This window comes from Miscanthus floridulus, chromosome 3, assembly GCF_019320115.1.
Source record: "Miscanthus floridulus cultivar M001 chromosome 3, ASM1932011v1, whole genome shotgun sequence".
NCBI classification, from domain to species: Eukaryota; Viridiplantae; Streptophyta; class Magnoliopsida; order Poales; family Poaceae; genus Miscanthus; species Miscanthus floridulus.
In genome coordinates this window covers 88680944-88691247 of record NC_089582.1, presented here as the reverse complement: position 1 = coordinate 88691247, position 10304 = coordinate 88680944, and the positions used below count along the sequence as shown (strand labels likewise).

The 10304-nt window shown below is 48.4% G+C and overlaps 1 protein-coding gene across 1 annotated transcript; it reads left to right on the top strand.

Moving 5' to 3' along the window:
* The first annotated feature begins 3157 nt into the window (after positions 1-3157).
* LOC136546072 (protein SAWADEE HOMEODOMAIN HOMOLOG 2-like) lies at positions 3158-7208 on the top strand. Its single transcript, XM_066538050.1, has 9 exons — positions 3158-3324; positions 4627-4712; positions 4997-5042; positions 5117-5414; positions 5501-5570; positions 6062-6113; positions 6307-6450; positions 6665-6784; positions 6880-7208. Exons 1-9 carry the CDS (start codon positions 3289-3291, stop codon positions 6925-6927), a joined length of 900 nt encoding a protein of 299 aa, XP_066394147.1. The 5' UTR covers positions 3158-3288; the 3' UTR covers positions 6928-7208.
* The last annotated feature ends 3096 nt before the right edge of the window (positions 7209-10304 follow it).

Below are 10304 nucleotides of genomic sequence, written 5' to 3'. Positions count from 1 at the left end.
ATGAGGTGGAGCTAATAACCACCAAACATTGATGCTTCCAAACAAACAAAAACATAACTGCACTTCTTGCCCATACGACCGAAGGTTGGCCACACCTCGCTCGGCCCCTGAGGGTTGGCTCCGCCTCGCCTGACCCCCGAGGGCTAGACTTCGCCTCGCCCGACCCCCGAGGGCTAGACTCTGCCTCGCCCGACGTCTGGGGGCAGACGCCACCTCGCCCAATGGTTGAGGGCTGGCTCCGCCTCGCTCAATGTCTGGGGGCGGGCTCCGCCTCACCCGACGTCCGAGGGTAAGCTCCGCCTCACTCGACGTCTAGGGGCAGACTCCGCCTCGCCCGATGACTAGGGACGGGCCTCGCCTCGCTCGACCCCCAAGGGTTGGGCTCTACCTCGCCTGATGACTGAGGGCTGGCTCTGCCTCACCTGACGTCCCAGGACAGACATCGCCTCGCCCGATGACTGAGGGCTAGCTTCGCCTCGCCCAACCTCTAGGGGTGGGCTCCACTTCACCTGATGTCCGAGGGCTGACTTCGCCTCGCTCGATGACTAAGGGCTAGCTCCGCCTCGCCTGACGTCCTGGGACAGGCTCCACCTCGCCCGACGTCCTGAGGCTGGCTTCGCCTCTCCCAATGACTGCACCCAGCTCCTTCGTAATGATGAGCACAGGGTAAGATAGGACATTCGAGTCAACCGCAGTACCAAGGACCATGCCCTGCATGCCTGCAGAAAAGTACCATCAGGATACAACAGGATGGGCACTTTAAGCCCTTCCAGGCATGACAGAGCCCGAATAGTGTTGTTGGCGCTGACTTTTGTCTTACAGTGTTGTGGGCGCCACCATCAGCCCTCGGGCATGGATCCTAATATAAGCATACGACAACCACTACAATCCAAGAGGGAACTCACATCATGAACAGTACGGACGTATGGTCACTTCCCCGTCTACTCCCCATAGGGTCACGGCTCAGTACCCTAGCACGCCGCATCATCTGTCGGAGTAGGATGGGATGTGACCACTAGCTGACCAAAGCTAGAGCACGGCCCTATCAGGATCAACAAACATGCTATTCTTGGCACCGTCTGCCATGTCAGCAGGGCAGGCTCAAGGGAAAAGAAAGAACCGGCATCTTCGAAGGACCCTCTCTACCTCTGGGTTTTTCCTCTTTTCTCCCATCTATAATCCCTACTCCCCCTTGGTCTATAAAAGGGAGGGCAGGGCACCCCACTAAGGGGACAGATCAATTCCACACACAACACATTACACAACATACAGCCAAGCAGCAACCAAGCTCTTGGCATTCTTTTGACCTTTCCATCAGAGACTTGGGAGTTGTCCCTCTCTCGACCATTTGTACCCCTACTACGAACCTTTTTCAGTGCTAATAACACGAGCAGCTGCAAACTGGACGTAGGGACATTCTGTCCGAACCAGTATAAACCTTGTGTCCTTTAGTACACCATCCAGGTCTAACACGCAACAAATATAAATTTACTAGTTGGTGTTTATTCGAAACACCGACAATAATGAAGACAATAGCCAAAGGAACATAACCCTTGCCAATCATCCTTAACCACTACTACAACAATCTTAACATAGGCAAGCAAAAAAACGTTAACCCTTGCCAATCATCCTTAACAACAGGCACCACAACTTGGAAACGTCGCATGATCCAATGCCACAAGAACTTCTCAAGACGCATTTGACACATTGGAAGTACATCAACGGCCTCGTCGTCGAAGATATGGTCAAGGAACAATCAATCCGACACCTCTGGTACCAACACCATTGGATCTATAGAAGCCTGGATACCTACCTAGACATTGTGAGATCGGAATCCAACAAGCCAGTAACACATACATATGCAAACGGGGAACTCGATTATCCTCCCTAGTCACATCTACCCTGCAAAAACAGAAGCAACATAAAGACTTTCTAGAGCGGATGCCCAGAGGGGCACCCAGACTAGAGATCTATATGATAAATAAGATCTGATGAGCAATCGACGAAGATGATATGGTCTAGCATCCCATGGAACAAGTTTTATTCAAACTAATATAATATCTTAAAAACTATTAAACTTAAGTAGCCTATTTCTTTAAGATACCTATGTAATTGACTGTTTGTCATGTATTATTGTAGACGGATGGAGTACCATGTAACAAATTATGACCTAGTGTAATGCGTGGAAAAAAAAAAGAAAGTCATATAGACACTCGTAATTTTTTTGAAACTATATAGATACTTCTATGGGCATTGCCTCGAATTTTTTTTATGAGAAACATTATTTTGGAAAAACTTGTAGAAAAAAATATAATATATACCTCATTTGTTCTAAATTATAAATCATTTTGCCTTTTCTAAATAGACATAAGTAATATCTACTCCCTCCATCTCAAATTTTAAGTTATTCCAAGAATTTTGGAGAGTCAAAGTATCACAAGTTTAACCAAATTTATATGATAAGATAATAACATTTAGGATACCAACTAAATATCATTAAGTACTTCATTAATTATATTTTTATAGTATATCTATTTGATATCATAAATCTTTGTAATTTTTTCTATAATTTTAATTAAACTTGAGATGAATGACTTGTACTTTGAAACGGATGGAGTAAATGTATAAAAAAATATGTGAAAAAATCAAAATGGCTTGCCTATAATTTAAAACGGAGGGAGCAGTATTTAAATGTCAAAACATGCTACGAATCCTTCCAAGCCGCTCCAAACATGGCCCATGCCGCTCGCCGCTTTAGGCCTCGTTTAGTTTGGGGAAATTTAGAAATTTGGTTACTGTAGCACTTTCGTTTTTATTTGATAATTAGTATTTAATCATAGATTAATTAGGCTTAAAACGTTCGTCTCGCGATTTCCAACCAAATTGTGCAATTAGTTTTTTCGTCTACATTTAATGCTCCATGTATATATCGTAAGATTCGATGTGATGACTACTGTAGCACTTTTTTGGAAAAAAAAATTTGAACTAAACCAGGCCTTATTCGGTGGGCCCACGCAGCCACCTCCAAGCTTCCGCTGCATTGCTCTGCTCCTGGGTCCTGCCTGGCCGCTGCCTCGCATTTTTCTAATCCTTTTTACTACTCGTTAATTAATAATTAACTAATCGCGTTGCATTTCTTTCTTTTCGTTGGGTTGGGTCTTTGGAGGCCGCCTGCCTGCCCGTGCCTGGGAAAGTCGAGAGCCCCCTCTCCAGCTCTCCTCCAACTGTCCCCCAAACCTCTGTTCCTCGCTCGCGACGGCCTCCGCCTCGGCCTACCGCCGGCGAGCGATGGAGCGGCGGTCCGTCCGCTTCGTGCCATCCGAGGTGCGCACCCGCCCCGCGCGCCATTCCCTCTCCCTTCCCCTCCTCCTCCCCGCGCCGCCGCGGTGGCGCTGGGGTCTGTACTGTTGTTCATCGCGTCTTCGCTGCCCCGGTGCGTGTTGGGTTATTGCTGCTGCAGGCGTGAAGAATCCTTTTTTTTCCTGTTTGATCGGATGACGTTCGAGGATTCTTGCGTGCGCACAAGATTGGTTTGGCTGCTCGCGTGGTGCTCCGCAGCAGGCTGCCTGCCGGGGTTTTTGGTGGGGGTTTATTGGGGGGTTTCTTTGCCCTCCTGTTTGGGTCCCCATTGGCCGGCTTCTGGGGCAATGGGAGCTTCTCTTCTCTCCAGGAGGAACTTTGTTGGGATTCCCTGTGCTCGTGCCTTTACCTGTCCGCGATGGCATTTTCCGGTGGCTTCGGGGGCGACCATTCTGATGATTCTGAATCATCGCCGGGTTGCTTGTGCATGCGATTTTTGGTTCTTGATTAGGTCGCCAATCGCTCGGTCCGAGCTGCGGTAGGCTGCTCCGGTAGAAGTTTTTTTATCTACTAGGGTTTTGTTCATGCGTCAAAGATGCCCAATAGTAGGGGCAAATCGCAATTGCTAGTTTAGGTAATCAATTGGTGCTACGGGACAGAAAGGAATTGTTTGATTATTGCATTGATGCATACATTTAGTTAATATACCTGCAGAATTGACCACACCAATGGTTAATACCAAAGTAGATTGTTCGGTGCATTCTGGGAATTTGTAATATTTCGCTTAATGGATAGCAACGACTTACAATTTGGAACAGAGGGAGTATAACTAAGGTTTGGCTTTTGAGTCAAGTGATGATCCAGTGGCAGGTGCAAAATGTTCTTTTAACTAACCAATTTGTGAAACGTGAGAAAAGGGATTGTTTGATTGTTCAATCGATACATTCAGTTAATACATGTAAAATTCGCCACAGTGGTAGTCAAATTACCAAAATGTTCCCCCTAGTCTTATTTGTGCTGGCATTTGATAATGGGGATTGGGAACTGAGTCCTTATATCATATCAGATCATTGTACCAGGGGCATTGCTGTGCTGAGGACTGTGAGGCTGTAGGGTCAAACATTATAAATGGCCTATTCTTTTAGGTCCACCCACTTTTGTGTTCCACAGAATTATGGATCCTCTCTTCATCGATCAGTACACTATGTTAATATGGAGTTGCTATTGCATTTCAAGTAGTTTTGGAGTATATATATCATGCTAGTTTTATTAGATATACTTCTCTGCGTTTTCCATTATAGCTAGCTTGAAATACTCCTGGTACAGATTGCAAGGATGGAGAAATTGGCTGCAGATAGAAAAGAGCAAGTCTTTGATAACAAGTTCTGCCACAAGCTTGCAGAAGAATTTAAGTAAGTCTCATATTGTTATTTTGTTCCAACTTCCTCGTTAGTTTGAAACATAACCGAAAGAGTACAGATTTTTATCGAACTTTCCAATTGAAACATATAGCACGATTGAGATATCCTGTATTGTTCTCTTCTAAGCAAGAATCTCTTGTAGCTTTTTGCTTGACAGTATTAGTACAGGGTGTTGTGAATCTGAAACCCATCCATTTTATAGTTTAAACATTGGGCTGCATACAGTAGTTTTAAAGTGATGCTGATGTGATTACATTTTCTGTTCTTATATACAGTCGTTCTGCTGGCCGTGCTGGAAGTAAAGCGTTACAGGCTACACAGGTGATGATACCTTAATATGCCCCATATTTTACCAATTGTGCACTTGCATGACCTATTGACATCTATGTCTATAGGTTCAAGGATGGTTCCTTAATAAGTTTCCAGCATCAGCCACTAAACCTACTTGTGTGCCCACTGCTTCCCAAGAAAAGACTTCAGCCTCTGAAGTAAATGTATCAGTTTCTGAAAAAAGATCTGCAGCTTCTGAAGAAAAACACGTGTGCCCACTGCTTCCTAAGAAAAGTACTTCAGCCTCAGAAGTAAATGTATCAGTTTCTAAAAAAAGATCTGCAGCTTCTGAAGAAAAACCTTTCCCTCTTGATACAAGTGTTTCAAATAATGAGGATGAGTTTTCTCCTGTTTTTCCATTAGGTATTTTCAAACATAGATCTGTTGATTCTGGAAAATTCAATGCTTGGTGCTTGGCAATGAAATGCTGTATGTACTCTTCTTTTCAGAAACTAGAGATATGATTCCTGAACTTGAAGACCTGGAGTTTGAGGCCAAGTCTGCAAAGGATTCTGCATGGTAGATATCCTTGCACAGGCAACTATTCTATTGTTTCCTTTGTCCGTTTCTTCCACTTACTTGCAATAATTCGGTTCATTTCTTGCCTCATTTGTTGGCCTCGGTGACTGTTATACACTGGTTTACTGTGACAGAACTTGGACATCTGTTGTTCAGCTTGATTTTGTTGGTGAATACTAAATATTGAACAGAATACAATGATAGATAATATAAGTGATCTCATTATTGGATGTACTAGTTCGTACCGAGCCTACAGGCTGTAATCCTCAATTATTTGCACTATCCTGGTAAGGCTAATGATGTTTCTTTAAACTATGGTACTAATCCTATATGATCTTAGCAGTGGTGGGACATAGATGTTTAGTGTTGCTAGCTGGGAGATTAGGATGCATATGCTTGCATCACGTTGGTAGCACCACCTGTGGGGTTGGCATTTCAATCGTCTGGTAACCAATTTCAGTGTCATGAGATGCTATTTTTGTGCTATGCAGGTATGACATTGCCATGTTCTTGGCACACAGGACGAACAAGGCGGGTGAAGTAGTAAGAATAACTGATATCTTATTATATTTTCATATTTAACCATATGGCTCCTTAGTTTTCGAAATGCTTCTATAGGCTGTTACCTCTCTAATATAGTTTTCTTCGTTATGTTTTCTTTATTGTTTGTACAATAGCATATTCAAAGTTCAATTTCATCCTTTTGTAACTCGATATTTCTGTACTGTTGTTTTAGGAAGTCCGGGTGAGATTCGATGGTTTTGGGGCTGATGAGGATGAGTGGGTGAATGTCAAGAAGTTCATCCGCCAGCGTTCCATTCCTGTGGAGTCCTCACAGTGCAAAAGCATTGTTGAAGGAGACCTTGTCCTCTGCTTCAGGGTAAGTGGATCACAATTTTGCTGTAGTAATAGCAACAGCATGAAACCTGGTAGAGCAATACCATTAGATCATATGTTGTTCCTTCTGTTACAATGATTTGAACATCAGGAGGGAAAAATGGCGAGGCAATGCATTTCGATGCACACGTTGTTGATACCCTTTTAAAGTTCATCCATTAGGCTCTTCTTTTTTCTTACTGTGATTTGAACGTCAGGAGGGAAACGACGAGGCATTGCATTTCGATGCGCATGTTCTTGAGGTTACGCGGAAGCAGCATGATATTAGGGGGTGCAGATGTGTATTCCTTATTGAATACGATCATGACCAAAGCCAGGTATTTTCAACCAACCAACCATACCCTAGCCAATCATTGATCATCTAATCATAGATAGAGTGATCTTGAGAAGCCTCTCTTTTGGCTGATGACAGGAGCGGGTGAGCCTGAGAAGATTGTCTCGGCGGCCAAAGTACTTCTGAAGGCTCCTGTTAGCCTGATGGGCATATCTATCTGGAACTGGAACTAACCAGAACTTGAAACTTAGGTGAAGTTAGGGGGATGGACTTTGCGGCAGTCCTTGATCTGATCATGTGTGTACTAGCCTCTTTGGCACAGGGCTGCCCGGACTGGCTGTTGGCGGCTGAATTTTGTAGACTTGTTACGGTGCAGAAGAGGGAAGAGGACGCCTTGAGCACATACTGTGTATAATGCGGTCTATATGCTTTGCTATTGATGGGATAAGTCTCTGTGTTGGCTGGTCTTTGTGGGGCTACAGCATATGGTCCTTGTGGCTACATGATGGTCTTACTGCCCATCAAGGGCAACATCCTTGACTGGCTAGGACAGCATCTTAGCATCTAGGGCAGCATCTGTTTTAGTACGGCATATTAGCATCTAGCGTCTTGGCATATGCTTTATATGCTTGGTTGGCTAGCAGCCTATAAATATGTATTTCTAACCTCTTAGGTTGGTATGGTATTTGTGTGAGAAATAAGCTAGAAAACTGTTCCAACTCCTAGTGTCATCCTCTCGATGAGAGTAAGAATTCTGTTACTACTAAGAGTAAGGAATTTAGCGACTAACAAGTGGTATCAGAGTCGTACTATCATGTAGCCTGAGCATCTCCCTTTCTAGCCTCGCAATAGCCCTAGCTGGGAGCAGCAGCAGTTTCAGTCGCTCCTGCTCACTCCTCTCCCTCTGCGCAGACGAGCAGCAGCTCACTCGTCTGAAGCAGCCCTCTTCCTACGCAGCAGCCCCCAGGTAGCGCGTCATGTTCGTAGGACAGTCTTAGCGCTCGGTTGCCTCGAGCACGCGGCATCGGTAGGAGGCTGAACTTGTCGCGGCAGAGGAACGCGAGCGAGCGGCGGCAGAGACTGCTACGGCGGCGGCAAGGGCGTCGAAGCTGGCAGCGGCTAGAGCAGAGGCGGAGGCGGCGGCAGCGGCAGATGCAGCGCGTGCGGCGGCAGCAAAAGTCGAGGTTCTGCACGGCAACATCAGCAGTTCCATTTCTGCTGACGACAGCATCGACGCGGATCTCGAGCTGCTAGGGAGGGAGGCAGCGCGAGCGCGGGCGGCGCGGTGGGCAACCACGCACGCCCACGAGCGCGACGACAGTCCAGACAGGCGCGGACGCGCCGGCGGCGCTCCTGGAGGAGGCGCGCACGGCGTTGGTGCTCCAGGAGGAGGTGCGCATGACAACGGTGGCGGACGGGTCGATGGAGAGCGCGGCCTTCATAGGCAGCATGACTCTCTCTCCCCAGATCAGTACCGTGGTTACCACGGGCTCTAGGCTGTTGTCAGGGACGTCGGCCCTGGCGGTGGGTGGCCTACCCTCACTAAGACCAACTACATCGAGTGGGCTGCGGTGATGAGGGTAAAGCTCCAGGTGCGGCACATGTGGGAGGCAGTCCGGTACGGCAACGTCGACTACGACCAGGATTGACAGGCGATGGATGCCCTTATCGCTGCAGTCCCATCCGAGATGCAGTTCTCGCTTACCAACCAGCGGACTGCCAAGGAGGCTTGGGACGCCATCGCTACGGCACGCATTGGCAGCGACCGTGCCCACAAATCCACACTGCAGGCACTTCGCAAGGAGTGGGAGAACCTGGCCTTCAAGCTAGGTGAGGATGTTGATGACTTTGCTCTTCGTCTCAACACTCTGTTGTAGAAGATGGTGCAGTCCCCGAGAAGTACAAGCAGATGGCTTACTCGATTGAGTCTCTGCTGGATCTCTCCACAATGTCGATCGAGGAGGCAATAGGTCGTCTCAAGGTCATCGACAGCGATGAGCCACAGTCTCTCTCGGGGCGCATCACCACTGGCGAAATCTCCTTCTCGCTCGGGAGCAGTGGGTTGCCTGTCAAGGTAACCGAAAGAAGGGGAGCCTTCTTCCGCGACAGGCGGCCGCAAGCGTGGCAAGCCGTGCAAGGCGTGTAGAGACGCCCAAGCCGGGGCACGAGGATGTGCCGAGGGTGATACCCGCGGAAGCACAAGCCAGCACGAGACGACACCTGCCGCAACTGCAGCCAGCTTGGCCATTGGGCCAAGGACTATCGACAACCACGACGTGGCTAGGCCCATGTCGCACAGGCGGAGGAGGAGCCGGCTCTGTTCATGGCACATGCAAGCATCAAGCTACCTCTAGCAGCACCGGTTGTAGTGGCTCTCCTCCACCTTGACGAGCCTAAAGCACACGCCCTCCTCAGCAACGGCTCCGGCAATGACAAGACTGACGGGTGGTGCCTCGACACCAGCGCCACCCATCAAATGACCCGTCGACGAGAGTTCTTCGCTGAGCTTAACTCTAGCGTTCGAGGCTCCGTCAAGTTTGGGGATGCCTCTGGCGTGGAGATCAAGGGCATCGGCTCCGTCACCTTCACCGCCGTGTCTGGTGAGCATAGGCTGCTCACCGGAGTCTACTGCATCCCCGCGTTGAGGAACTCTATCATCAGCTTAGGACAGCTGGATGAGAACGGTTCGCGCGTGGTGGTTGAGGATGGAGTCATGAGGATTTGGGATCGCCGTCGTCGCCTTCTTGCCAAGGTAACTAGAAGCGCAAATCGACTCTACGTCCTTAACGTGCAGGTGGCACAACCCCTCTGTCTCGCTGCTTGTCGGGATGACGAGGCATGGCAGTGGCATGAGCGCTTTGGGCACCTTCACTTCGAGGCCCTAAAGCGACTCAGTGCCATAGAGATGGTGCGAGGCCTACCGTGCCTCGACCATGTGGAGCAGCTCTGCGACGTTTGCGTGTTGACAAAGCAGAGGCGACTCCCCTTTCCCCAGCGGGCGAGCTTTCGAGCCAAGGAGAGGCTCGAGCTTGTGCACAGAGACTTGTGTGGCCCGGTGACACCGACCACATCAGGAGGACGACGCTACTTCCTGCTGCTCATCGACGACCTCTCCCACTACATATGGGTGATGGTCCTTGGCAGCAAGGGAGAGGCTGCGGACGCCATCAGGCGCTCACAGGCTGCTATGGAGGCGGAGTGCGGCCGCAAGCTGCGCGTGCTGTGCACCGATAATGGCGGTGAATTCATGGCGACTGAATTCGCGTCGTACTGCGCTGATAAGGGCATTCAGCGCCACTACTCCACGTCGTACAACCCGCCGCAAAATGGTGTCGTCGAGCGGCGCAACCAGACGGTTGTGGGGATGGCTCGTGTTGCAGAACCGACCAATTTATAAGAGTACAAGTACAATGGCAGTCCACAAGCGGTCGTACTGTCATACTTGAACCTATATAAACCCGGTAGTCCATCGAGTACCACGACGGGTCTCGATAAACGATTTACAACAACCAAGATTGTACAGGAGTCAACATACATGCCACAAATTACATAAAGTTCACAGA